At 33.7% G+C, this 14,490-nt stretch overlaps 1 protein-coding gene across 2 annotated transcripts in view; it reads left to right on the forward strand.

Annotated features, from left to right (window-relative positions):
• Positions 1-3,076, forward strand: part of ACVR1C (activin A receptor type 1C) — an 82,633-nt gene extending 79,557 nt beyond the window's left edge. For both annotated transcript variants that reach the window (XM_080671273.1, XM_080671272.1), the window contains exon 9: positions 7-3,076. In XM_080671273.1, the coding sequence (XP_080527399.1) occupies positions 7-135 (129 nt within the window). In that variant the 3' untranslated portion in view covers positions 136-3,076. The remainder of the gene's footprint in view (positions 1-6) is intronic.
• Positions 3,077-14,490: the final 11,414 nt, after the last annotated feature.

Below are 14,490 nucleotides of genomic sequence, written 5' to 3' on the forward strand. Positions count from 1 at the left end.
TTAAAGGCACTCCGAGTCATGGGGAGAATAATGCGCGAGTGTTGGTATGCCAATGGGGCAGCCCGCCTCACTGCCCTTCGTATTAAGAAGACTATTTCTCAACTTTGTGTCAAAGAAGACTGCAAAGCCCAATGATGATAATCATGTTAAAAAATCTCTCGCAGCTTTTTTTTTCTCATTTTCCCTCTTTATGTGAATGTGTTTTGCCTTTGTTGTTGTTGTCTACCTCAATGATAATGCAGTACAGTATTTAAGTGTGCAAAGGCAGCATGAAAAAAATAACTCACATCAAGCAGGAGTTGACTTTATCCAATCTTCATGTTGTCTAATTTTATTTTGAAAAGCAACACATCAGCTCATGTATTTAATAAGAAAGATACTCTAAAGGTGTAAAATAAGCTGTATAAAATAATAAGCATCATTAAGGTTTTATTTTACTTGAACCAAGAGTGCATAAATGAATGGAAAAAAATGTGTTGAAAAAAAGTGAGATGAAAATATTCATTAAAAATGTAAACTAGAATATGTTATATCTAGTCAAAATGTAACATCATGCAGTCTATGGTGTTCTCCATTTTTTAAATTAAGCAGGATCTTTAAAAAAATAAATGTTGCTCCAAATTTAGTATACAAAACATGGAAAAGTGGAGCTTCTCAGTTGGAAGGTGGAAGTGAGGTCTAGGTCCCAGTTACTTGGTCCCCCAGCCCCTACCTTTCCCTACTCTTCATAATCCATCACCACAGCAGCCCCTGAAGCAAAGAGTTTGAAAGCCACTGAAATTGTTATTTCCTCTTATTTACAAAAGAGATGTTTGACATTTGGAGACATGGAGAAATGTCTCAAAGTCACACCACTAGTGGTAGAGCTGGCTCTAGGTCTGAGCCTTGTGACCATCCACACTGCAGAGTTAGCTAGCTTCTTACTGCCCTTTTAATTCCAACATTATTTTTCTTCCTGTGCCAAAACAACATCTTTCATGATGATATTTGTGGTTTAGTAACACAAGACAAATTGAGGGTGTTTGTTTGTTTGCAGAATCATAATGGACCTACATGAACTCTTAGGACAATATCCATTGATGTTTTTTTTTATAGAGTTGTCATAGTCACCCTATTTCTTAGACAAGTATTAATGTTTCTAAAAACTTGCAGAGGTAAATCAAACAAAGATCCATTGTCAGAAGATGTCTTTAAGATGCATTTCAGAGGTCCCTATCACTTTTGTGCATACACATTTAGAAGGAAAAGAACAGAAAAGGAAGAGGAAACTAGGAAATATATTGAAAAAAAAATTAAGAAAACCTTAGATGAGGTATAACAACCAAATTCTACAGAGGGTATCAGAAGTATAAATAGACATTTCCTACCCTTTCAAAACGAGTGAGTGGGTGCAGAAGAAGGCTCATGATAATATTGCCTGTATTCTACTTCCTGTGGAGATAGAAGTGATGAATTCTGAAAAATACATAGAACATTAAATATTTCCTACAAATCTATAATTCTGTTTTTGTGAAGGAGTTTAACATGGTCTCTTCTATTGTTCTAAAATATTATTTTCTAAACTCTGTTCCTTAGAACACTCTTCTACTGAGATGATCCAAGACAAAAGGATTATTTGATAGATTCTTAGAATGTGATGCCGCACATTAGTGTTTTGTGTGCTTTGATGGGTCTAGCAGTAAAGAAATGTTACTTGGATTTTTTTAGACTGGATTTCCCAAATGACTTGACCATGGAACCCTTTTACTAAGGGGAGGGGAAAACTTTTACTACCCCACATTGCAATGTTCTACAAAGCACAGTTTTGGTAACAGTGTTCTATACATATATATATATTTTTTCACATAGACCACACTGCAGTGCTTATAATTTACTTATCTGTGAACATGTGTTACTGAAACCTTCTTCATTTGACTGGGATGATATATCAAAGACAAAAACCTGGCAGCTGTAGTTTGTATATACTTTCATTCTCACTCACCCATTCTTTAAATAATGTGGGGCATCCCATATCTTCCTTGTCACAATATTGGGCCCAATAGGGAAATTAAAAGATAGATAGGTCCTGCCCTCAGGGATTTTAAACTCTAACTTGGGAATGGGAACAGACATGTAGGAGCGTGGGGGAAGAAAGCAAATAAATATAGCACAAAGTAGTATGTTTTGAGTTCTATATGACAAATTAAGATGATTTGACTTCTATATGACAAATAAGGATGTTTTCAGTTCTGTATGACAAAGTAGGATGTTTTGAGTTCTGTCTGACAAATTACTTTCAATTTGCAATACATTTAGAAACTTCTTTATTTGGCTATTCCAGATGATCTAAATAATATGTGACCTTTTAAAAATTGCGTATGTGAAGGATTTTTTAAAAAGCTTATGTGAAGGGAGTAATCTTGCTCGTGCTTGTTACCTTCATTACTCATAGATTGTTTCTGCATATATGAGAATGAAGTTATTTATTTACTATGGTTGTACTATAGTTTCAAATAAATGAGAATAACATTTTCTGTTTTACTCACTTATGTTGGGTGAATATACTTACTTAATTTTTAAGAAAGGCTGTTTTAACCTCTCCATTTTCCTTGTCATTATGTTTATAATTTATTTGAGTGTGTCCAAATATAATTTCATGTTTTTATTGGTTCAACTTTCAATCCAGAGAAATCTGTACATTTTGAGAATTTTTTTGTTTGTTTTTATGTTGGCTAACTATAACTCCTAACTCAATAGTTTTATATTTCAGTTACCAAGTACATTATTCTTAAGAAAGGGGATAGATTAACAAAAATGATTAGAAAAATTAAAAGTTCTAATTTTCCTTAATTCTCAAAATTATAAACAGAAAATGTTCACTTAAAAATAGGATAAAGTTTAGAACATTAAGCCAATTTACTGTATATATTTATGCTGTAAAACTTTGTTTTTGATGGAGACTTACTGTGTAATATTTATTTCTTTTGAATTGTGTTAAAAAACAAAAAATACTGTTCTTTGACTCAAAGTGTCATTGTTCTTTTCTCCTTTTAAATATTTTTGTCTTTGAGTATAATATAAAGCTTGGGAAAATGCTATTTATGAAATTTCAGTACTGTATAAAATAGTGAAGGAATATATATATATATGCAGCGTCACTTCCTTAAAATAAGGGAAACAATATTTGTTGACAATTATTTCAGCATGAACTTGTTGCCTTATAATCTTTGCATGTAATTGGGTATAGATTCTGTCGTGTGCTTTCTTCTATGTCTAAAATATTTGGCATGTAACATCAAAAATTCTTAATTTTTGTTCTGACTTGAAAGTTAAGTGAAATATGACTGTGTCATGCACTATTTTAGGTGTAGCACTTGCTTTTCCTCTTTACACTTTCAATTAACTTTGCATTTTAAATTCCATGATTGTATGAAAATAGTATCCTGATTGCAGTGTCTGAAGATTTAAAAATCAGGTTTTAATTTAAAATGAAGATCTTCAATAGATTCATTAGAAGTCCCATAATAATTTAGTACTGCTTTTACTTTAGTAGAATGATTAAACAAAACAAAAGAAAACTGCTATGCTGGAATTTTACCACCATGTGACTTATTGGGGCAGAGCGAACTCAGGGCTATCTTTGAGTTTACACAACAGGACGAGGGCACCTACTAGCAAATCATCTGAGAGCAGGGAGCCCACATTTACCATTAAACAAAATCCAACGTAAAATTGCTTGGCAGGGAATAGTTTTTGATTAATCATTTAAAATAAACATGGAAATGTATTTTGTTTAAATAAATGTATTTAAAATATGGATATTTTATTTCCCATCAGGAAGTTAAGTAAAAGTAGAGTATCAAATGAATACAGTTGATGGGGCAATTGATGTTTTCAATATTCATTCCTTTAAAGAAATTTACAAATATACCATTTTAACTTACTTGGAATGTTTGAGAATTAGTATCTTAAAATGTTATTGTTGTGGTCTTTGGAGATATTCTAAATATCATTTCTTTTGGGAAACATACTACTTTTATGTGTAATAATGCTTTGTGTTAGCCTTCCATAAACTAAGACCTAATGTGGACTTTTGCACTATTTAGTGAAGAGGATAATCTTTCTGCTCATGAGGGCTTCTGCTAAACAGAAAATAAAAAAAAAATTATATTCAGTTGGAAAATAAAAAAATTAATCAAAAAGCTAATGTTTAAAAAATTTTATAATATAGGAAATTTTATAAAACATTTCAATGCAAATTTTCAGATATTTGACTTTTTTTATCCCCCTCTAGATTTTCTTTTACATTTCATTCTTTTTCTCACCTCCTTTTCCCCTCACTGTCTTCCAAAATTAGGTTTAGTCTCTAATTAAAAAAACACACTAGTTATTGTTTAATTTAATCATTCCAGTACTTATTCTAATGACAGAGAATCTATCACTAGTCTAAATTATTACAGATGTGTCACAGACAAAAACAAAACCAGAACTTGGGAATCATAAAGGATGTAAAAGATTTTATAATTCAATTCTCATATTTTATAGATGAAGAAACCAAGGATCAGAGATGCTATTTATTAGCAGAACTGATATGAGAACCTGTGGGACAACCACCACGGTGCCCTACTATATCCAACATTTATTAATGAAAAAATAATTAATGTGCATCTAAACCGACCTTGAATGTGCCCTTTGATGGTGATGATCAAATCCTACTCTTTATTTCTGTTGAAATAATTTGCTCACTCATGGTGAGGTCAGTGAGAAAAACGAAAATGGGCTAAGGAAGAGTTTTAAATAGCTAGGTAGTGCTGAATAAATTTTAGGAATTATGAGAACATGGAGTTTCTTAGTGCAAGTAGTAAGAGTTGCTTCATAACTCTCTTTTTCTCTCCTTTCTCTAGGATTGCTGTTTCTCTTTATGCATTGGAATAGGAGTGAAAGATGATTTGGTAGTTGAATTTGAGACAATGTTGATAAGATATGCATATTATCTTCTCTCCTAGTTTCTCATTAGTTTATCTTTGGCACTCATCTTTTTTATTACATTAAAAATGTGTATTTCCTCAATTCTAAACAGTCTGTAATTCCTGTTCTAGTAGTTCTAGCCCCTGTCAGATTGCTACACACCAAACTTCTCCACAAGATTTTACTTTCCCACACTCACATATGAGTGGTTGCATCTCATGCTTTCTCTAGTAATGTTTCACTCGGCCTGATGAAGAGGGTGTTTGTTAAAGGCAGAGTGGCTTTCTTTTACACTTTAAAGAAGACTGTCAGTCTACTTATATTCTAGCTTTCAGCTAACATATAAGGAATGTGTCTACATTTGCCTTAATGCTAAAGTCCGCTTAAGAAATAGTGACTTGAGCAGAGAATGTGAAATGTATGTCCCATAATGTGATTGCTAATGTTATTCCTGCATACTACTGCTTGTTTTGCTTTGGCCATCTTTCAAAATTAAGCTATTATACCATATGGTTTAAATACAATATTATATTGAAATTAGGTAGTAATCCCCATTTTAATATTCTCTAATGAGGGCTGCCAGTGTACTTCTTAATTTAGTTGCGAGAGTATCTCATCCTAAATTATAATATTTTTAGATATGACTATATTTTCTTATTATTGGTCCATGTTATCCTACACACAGCTTTTCTCTCCATATCTAATAGTTTTGACTTCAAGATGCTTACTCTGGTTACATGCACCTAAACGGTAAAAGAGCCACCACGAATCTGAGTGTATTGGGAAATTAGCCTATACTGAGTGTCACCGGATCCAGCTGGGCCTGTGCGTTCTGCATACACACTCTCAGGGGCAGATAGGGGCTGAAATCCAACCTGTAACTGGCTCCTCAACTCAGAAATAGTTTTCTATTTTTCAGAAAAGGGTCCTGCTTATACATCTTCAGAAAATGAGAATTAAAATTTCAAAGTGATTTTGGCATCTGCAAAGACAATAGAGAACTGAGAGGGGGAAAAAGACATTAGATTTTCATCATAATATTCCCAAGACAGCAAAAGAAAGAGTATGATTTACCCTGTTGATTAAAATTTTCAACTCAGACATTCTGCACCAAAACACATGGACCCTAATTTTGGTATCTCTGAGTTTTCATTCCATGTGCAAACATATTCATTGACTTTGCCTATAAAGGGGCAATTACATGCCTAAATTCTGATTAATGCAGGTATAGAATGAGATTTACCAATGTCCCCATTTCCTCCAGTAGGCTAAATACAAGTAATTAGAATTTTTAAAAATAATCCAACTATTTTTTGCCTTTATATAAAGTAAGGACATCTGAGCCAAAATATTAAATTCCAGTTCATTTCCATAATGACTAGTGTCAAGCTCTTCTACTCTTTTGATTCTAGACTGGAGAAAATTATTCAACCTTAATCTGAGTTTCAGATTTTAAAATGTCCTAAAAACAGAAAATGAGATTCAGATCTCAAAAAAAAGGGGGATTTTGGATTGCCTTGCAAAGTACTAATACTAATTATACTTTCGGTAGTGTGACTTTTCTTGTACCTGAGAGCACATTACAAATGTCAAAACCATTGCAGTTTGACATTGTGAAACATGCCTTGAACTCTTGAACTACTGTGAAAAAAAAGCACTGTTGTAAAAACTTATTGTAAGCTAGCTGATGTTCGTAAGTGTGTAACATATAGTATCTTTTAACAGATAGGCCCAAGTGAATGTATGTAAGGAATATGAAGAAATAGGTCTTGAAATGAAAATTGGGCAATAAATGGTAGCAAAAAGTACGCAGGTAGCAATTTTAATAGTTGTAATTAATTGTTGAAGCTGAAGAGAATTCCAAAGAGAAATGAATGATATTCAGGTGTTTCATTGATTTCTAGTCTGTGGAAATATGCATTTTATAGTATATATATAAAATATTATACTATTATTTTTGTTTAGAAATAATATTATTTTAAATTTAGTAAGAACTCAGTGATAGCCTTCATACCAAAATGTTTAGCTTTACTAACAGCAAGTCATAAAGTATTTATTTTAAAGATTTTTAAATATAACTTTTAGCAGCTTCCTGATGTAAATACTTATTGGCCTAAATGTTATATTTTTATGTATGCATTTTCTGAAAATGTATTGTTTTGTAAAGTGGCAAAGATAATAAATTAAGCACTCCTTGAACTTGTTTCTGTGAAGCATATAGAGCTCTATTTTAAATAAAATGAAAATGTGTCATCTTTTGGTTTCTATGAAATTATGTTCTATTATTTAAAAATTATATTTACATTTGAATGCATTATATGGAGGGGGTTTTGGAAATTGAAACGTTGGCCCGTGAACTTTGCTTCCTTCCTTCCTGGCAGAGACACTTTCTTCTTCAAAAGCCCCTTCTCTATAGGGCTCATAGGATAATAGTCTTTGTTTGATTTTTCTTGTATAGTAACCATTCTTTGCATTTATTCAAAGACTCATGGGTTGACCACCTCTCTGCCTTCATTTCAGGTATCTCCCTACCTCCAGCTCCAACTGTTTTCCTGCTTCTTTCTGTCACTGAACTTGCCATGCATGTACCTGTCCCAGGGGATTTGCTCTACTTCCTCAGCCTGGAATATTCTTCCTCTGGATATTTGTATGGTATCTCTTGTCACCCTTACTAGATAGAGTAGCACCCTTTGTCATTCACTATCCATTAATCTGCTTTATTTTCCTTTATAGCACTTTGCATTAACTATTTATATCATATATCTTTTAGTATATATTATCACAGTGACTAAATCCTTGAGCACTAGAATTAGTTTTGCACAGTGAAAAATACTCTGTGCTACTCATGGCCCACCACCTCTCCCCCCAAAAGTCTGTAATAAACCTTGAGAGATAATTATAAATCCAACCAAGAATAGCTTAGCCAAATTCATAGTGGCTTTTCCAGAATAACATTATGAGAAAATTAGGTTGTTTGGTTTATATTTTCAACCCTACAATGATGCGCCCACCCCCTCAAACCCCCCCGGGACTAAGCATGAGAGAGGCAGAACACAGTGTTGGTTTTACTTTTGGTATGGGTTCTTAAGTTCTTTCCTCCCACCCCCAACCCCCATTTGGGGGCAGTTCTGTTATTATGTCCTCATAAGCTTGCATTAAGTGGGTACTAACCAGATTCACAAGCCAGATATTCTTGCTCAACAGTCATGAGGTCAGGTTCTCATCTGGCTTCATTTAGCTTCTTCTTGGGGTTGTAGAGAAAGGAGAAATATTTATTTCACATCAATCTAGATTGTGAAATTTATGCATGAGATAAAACAAATGCTGTAGATTCAGCAGTACCACTAGTAGTGTTTTTTTTCCCTTCAGTTGTAATAACTTTTCAGCATTTTGATTTTTTAACACTAAAGTGCAGAAGTTGGTGAACATCACATTGTTGACATAGTTTACCTATGAGTGAAGCTGAAACTGAAGTTACTTTTGTCCCCTTGGGATGACTCCTAGAGATGGAGGGAATCACTAAGTCCAGACTGTTTTATGGGGTGTCCAAAGTGAGATTTTTAAGAATACTTAAAAGAATAAGAATTGAAGGGGTCAATGGGGGAAATAGAGGGACATATATAATACTTTCAACAATAAAGATTTAATTAAAAAAAGAACACTGACTTTTAGAAGAAATATACATATGCTATGGTTAAGGATAGTTATTAAAACTTTTATTTGACTGCTTTCTTTAAAATTTATTTAATGAGAAACATTTTTCTATAGAGAATTTTTTGTTAGCACTATATCTAACAAAATTGTAATTACAATCACTTATATTGTTAAAACAGATTAAAATTCTTTTCCCCTCAAATATTAGCCAACAAATCTTTATCAAACATTGCTACTAAGTGCATAATATAACCTTCATTGCTGGTGGTGCTAACAATAAGCTCCTGCATTTAAGAAGATAATCTATTTAGGAAGACATGTCATAGGGAAGAAATTATTAAGGCTGATTGTGAGTACAGATATTGGGGTATGAGTTAGGTTGGAAGATTCAAGAAAATGAACAAGTTGAAGTTGTAGGTTAGGAAAGATTTTTATAAGTGTTATGTAGACAGAAAGGAAGTCCCTGGTAAGAAAAATGTAAGACTGCTCATGGCAGTGAGTAACCTATAGGACTAGAATGGAGGGTTTTTATAAGGTTCAGATTATAGCATTTGAACTTGATTTGCTTTGAGGGAGACTAAAGATTTTACAGTAGCAATGATAATGTGAATTTGGTGTTTAATAAAGGCAGTAAAAGTTACCTTCTTGGAAGATATATTAAAAAACCCTGAAGATTCTACCCTTACTTTCCCCCCCTAATTGGTGAATATTTGGAGATAGATAGCAGGTAAGGAATTTCAAGATGAGCTGTATAGTTGGTGTGAAGTAGGTGTCTTTCTATGGTGTTTTTCCCCTACATTCTAGTGTGTCTCAAAAGCAAAGCAAAATATATTCACAAGAAAGAGAAAAAAGAAATGAAAGATTATTAAAGACATGACCCAGGGATTTTTAAAGCACACACACAGAGAAAAAAAATCATTTAAAAAGGTCTACCTCGTAATTCCATCTCCGCCTGAAGAAATTCCCAGGGCCACTGAACTGTGCTCAGTAAATCTTAAATATAATCAAATTGGATTTAGAAATACTAATGGTGATTTCATAGAAGAACCCTTGCTTCAGCAACTTAGGAAATTACACTTGATTTTCTTTTGAGTGTTACTCAATTGTGCTTGAAATTGTTCATTTGAACTCTTCTAAACAAGAAGCAGGTGGTTCAATGTGGGTGCTATTTAACATTTACACAAAACATTCCAAACACAATGCACTTTTGCCCTTTGAATGTCATCCAACTTTTGCTGTCCTTTTTTTGCCGGTCAATTTGCCCTCACTGCATCCCTGAAAGGAGAATCAGTTCAAAAGTAGTTACCTGCTAGGGAGCATTAGACTATTTTTATAATCTTCCAGCTAAAGCTTTTAATGTGGCAACTGCTGGTTACTGAAGCATTTTAAGAAAAAGGAACTGCTGAGTTTGCCTTTAACTTTTAAATGGAGAAACACAAGGTGACACAATCACATGAGATATAAATGAACCAGAACAGGGAAATACAGCTTAGTTTTCTGCACAAGAGCGAAAGCAAGACTTTGCAAAAACACATTTCAATTCTATAACGCAATCTGGATCTTTGCTTTTACATAATACATGAACTAGTTCATGAAATCCACTTTTCTCTAAGTCAGCTTTTTTTTTTTTTTTAAACCAGAAACACATGGGTAATATTATGAACCTCTTACTGAAAATCCACTTGCTGCAAAGTAACTATTAAATACTCCAAATTTACAAACAGGTAGAAAGATGAATTTCAGAAATACACAGATATGGCTGTTTCTTTGTTTCTTGTTTCCTTTTGGAATAAACTTTTGTGGAAGTAGGGTACATTCTCTGTTCCTATCTCCTCTCTGCTCACTTCTTGATCCACCACAATTCACCTTTTGTTCTCATTGTCCCTCTAAACATTGACTTCTCTACACTCACGAATGATATAGCCTAGTGCAAGGAGCACTTTATTCTTTTCTTACTTAGTTCCTCTAGGATTTTTGACACAGAATGTCCTCTCCCAGAATTATTTTTCTTATTTCTGAAATATTACTTTCTTCTGGCTTTCTTCCTTATTCTTTTCCTTTTTCTCAGTGTTCTTCACCTATTCCCTCCCTCCCTCCCTCCCTCCCTCCCTCCCTCCCTCCCTCCCTCCCTCTCTCCCTCCCTCCTTCCTTCCTTTCTTTCTTTTTGTTTACCTAAAATGCTAATCTTTACCCAGGATTCTGTCTTTGGCTCTCTTCATCAAAAACCTCCCTTTTTGGTGACCTCATCCACTGTTTTGTCTTTGACAAAACTACATATTTGTTTCTGAGTTCTCTTCTAAGATCCAGTCCTAATTTTCAATTGCTTCTTGATGTATCCACTTGAATGTATTATAGTTACTTCAGACTGGAATGTCAAAATGTACTTTTGTGTGTGCCTGACTTCTTTTGCTTAGATAATGTTTTTGAGATTTATTCATGTTGTTGGAAGTGTCTGCAGCTTGTTTTTTTTTTGTATTGCTGAATAAAATTCTAATGTACTAACATGTTACAATTTGTTTTTCATTCACTTGTTGGATTTTTCCAGTTTGAAGCTATTTTGAATAAACCTGCCACAACTATTCATGTACTAGTATAGGTCTTTGTGGTTATACATTTTCATTTCTCTTGAGTAAACAACTAGGAGTGCAATTTCTAGGTCAAATGGTAAGTGGGAAATTATTGTCCGAAGTATTTGTACCTTTTTATACTCTTGCCATCAAAGAGTAATAGTTGCTCCAATTTATTTTTTATTTGAGCCTTTCTTGTGGGTATGTGTAGTGTATCACTGTTATTTTAATTCCATTTTTGGATGGCTAATGATATTTAGCTTCTTTTCCTGTGAATATTGACTCCTATTCTGTGAGGTATATTAAAATATTTTGCCTGTTTTTTATTGGTTTGTTTTCTTATTATTGAGTTGTGTTCTTTATATATTCAAATATTTTGTCAAGTTAACTCATTAACTTATGTCCTTCAAGACTAATCTATGCTCATGCCTATGATCCCTCTTGTTCCAACCCCAAATCAAGTTGTACTGTTTCTACTTCCTTAGGATATCTATCTCTCCTCTCCAACTTTATGTCACCACTGTTTTAATTCATTTCCACTCCTATATGTTTTCTCCCTTTCAGATAACATTAGCAATTGTTCTCAATAACAAATATGATGGTTCTAAATAATAAAATAGGACTGATGAATATAATAGAATCAGGGACATAGAAAGGGAGTGGACTGACAATTCTCAGGGGGAAGGGAGTGTGAGGGGTTCAGGAAGAGATTGGACAAAAATCTTACACCTATGGATGAAGACAGTGGCGGGGGTTAAGGGCATGGGGTGGGGTGGGGAATCAGGTGGAGGGGAGCTATGGGGGAAAAAAAAGAGGAACACCTGTAATAATCTGAACAATAAAGATTTATTTAAAAAATAAATAAATAAATAAATAAATAAATAAATAAATTGGAAAAAAAATAGGATGGGGCAAAACCCATTCTCCTTCTTTCCACTTATCAGATAGGAACGAGCAAGTCCTACATACTTTGACCAATAGGTTTCTGGAAAAAAGAATATCATCCCAGTGTTTTGCAATATTTCCCCTTTGCAGATATGTTGTTCTGGCTACTGGAATCAGTGTCCTGAGCCCAAACCTAGTTCTACCTACTCATAGTTTTGTCCTGAGTTGTCCATACCCCAAATGGTTTCTGTCTTCTTCTGTTTATTGAGATTTGATTTATGGACCTGAATATGGTATATCTTGGTGAGTGACTTTCTGTGTGCACTTGAAAAATATATGTATTCTGTAGTTTTTGTGTATTGTGTTCTATAAATATAAATAAAGTCAAGTGGCTTAGTAGACTTTTTAAAAATATTTTTTTATTGATTTCAGAGAGGAAGGGAGAGAGAGATAGAAACATCAATGATGAGAGAGAATCATTGATGGGCTTCTTCCTGCACGCCCTTGACTGGAATTGAACCCATGACCCTTTGGTCCACACTCTACCCACTGAGCCAAACCAGCTAGGGCATTAGTAGACTTTTTTAAGCCTTTTTATCCTACCTGATTTCTCTGTCCTATCAATTACTTAAGAAGTTAATTGTGGACTTGTTGGTTTCTTCTTTCACTCAATCGGCTTTTGTTTACATATTTTGAAGTTCTGTTTTTTTGATGTATACATTTGTAGATTTTATGTCTTTTTTTAAAAAAAATCCTCACCTGAGGGTATGTTTATTGATTTTTTAGTGGGAGGAAAGGAGAAGAGAGAGGAAGAGAGAGAAATATCTATGTGAGAGAGAAACATCAATCAGTTGCTTCCTCTATGCACCCCAACTGGGGATTGAACCCGAAACCTAGGTATGTGCCCTGACCTGAAATTGAGCCCTCAGTTTTTTGGTGTTTGGGAAGATGTTCCAACTAACTTAGTCACCCAGCCAGGATAGGTTTTATGTCTTCTTGATAATGAATCCTTTTATTCTTATGAGATGTCTATCATTATATCTCATAATATTCTTATTCCAAAGTCTGTTTTTTATGATATTAATAGAGATACTGCAGCTTTCTTATGAGTAGTTTTTGCATGGTATATATATTTTCATTCTTTTACTTTTACATATCTGTGTCTTTATATTTAAAGTGGAGTTCTTAAAGATAGCTTATAGTTGAGTCTGATATTTTTATCTAGTCTGACAATCTCTGACTTATAAAAATTGGAATGTGTAGACAATTTAAAAATTATTATGTTTGATTTTAATTTCTACCTTGCTATTTTTTGCATGTATTTCATCTGTTGTTTCATTTTTGCTATTTTCTTATGTTAGATGAGTTCAGTATTTTTAGTATTCCAATTTATTTCCTCTGTAATTTAATAGTGATATCTCTTTTCCTAGGGATTGTTCTAGGGTTTACAATATGAATTTTTTATGATAAATGTTAACTTATCATAATCTACCTTCAAATACTATTGTGTCAGCTTATATATAAGAATTTTAGGATATATATTTTTATTTTCTCCCTCCTGTTCTCTGTGCTTTTGTTATCATACAATTTACTTTTATATATGTGTAATTTCACAAAATATTGATTTAGTTTTACCATAAACTGTCAATTATATATATATATTTTTAAATAAATCTTTATTGTTCAGATTATTACAGGTGTTCCTCTTTTTTCCCCCTAGCTCCCCTCCACCTGTCCCGCACCCCTCACACCCCCTCCCCCCCGAGAATTGTCAGTCCACTCCCTTTCTATGTCCCTGATTCTATTATATTCACCAGTCCATTCTGTTCTTCAGATTTTTTATTCACTTGATTTTTAGATTCACTTGTTGGTAGGTATGTATTTGATGTCATTTTGTTGTTCATAATTTTTATCTTTACCTTTTTCTTCTTCTTCCTCTTCTTAAAGAACACCCTTCAGCATTTCATGTAATCCTGGTTTGGTGGTGATGAACTCCTTTAGCTTTTTCTTGTCTGTGAAGCTCTTTATCTGACCTTCAACTCTGAATGATAGCTTTGCTGGGTAGAGTAATCTTGGTTGTAGGTTCTTGCTGTTCATCACTTTGAATATTTCTTGCCACTCCCGTCTGGCCTGCATAGTTTCTGCCGAGAAATCAGCTGACAGTCGTATGGGTGCTCCCTTGTAGGTAACTAACCGTTTTTCTCTTGCTGCTTTCAAGATTCTCTCTTTGTCTTTTGCTCTTGGCATTTTAATTATGATGTGTCTTGGTGTGGTCCTCTTTGGATTCCTCTTGTATGGGGTTCTGTGCGCTTCCTGAACTTGTAAGTCTATTTCTTTCACCAGGTAGGGAAAGTTTTCTGTCATTATTTCTTCTAATAGGTTTTCAATATTTTGCTCTCTCTCTTCTTCTGGCACCCCAAAAATTCGGATGTTGGTA

Source organism: Plecotus auritus (assembly GCF_963455305.1).
Source record: "Plecotus auritus genome assembly, chromosome: 5".
In the NCBI taxonomy this organism is placed as follows: Eukaryota; Metazoa; Chordata; class Mammalia; order Chiroptera; family Vespertilionidae; genus Plecotus; species Plecotus auritus.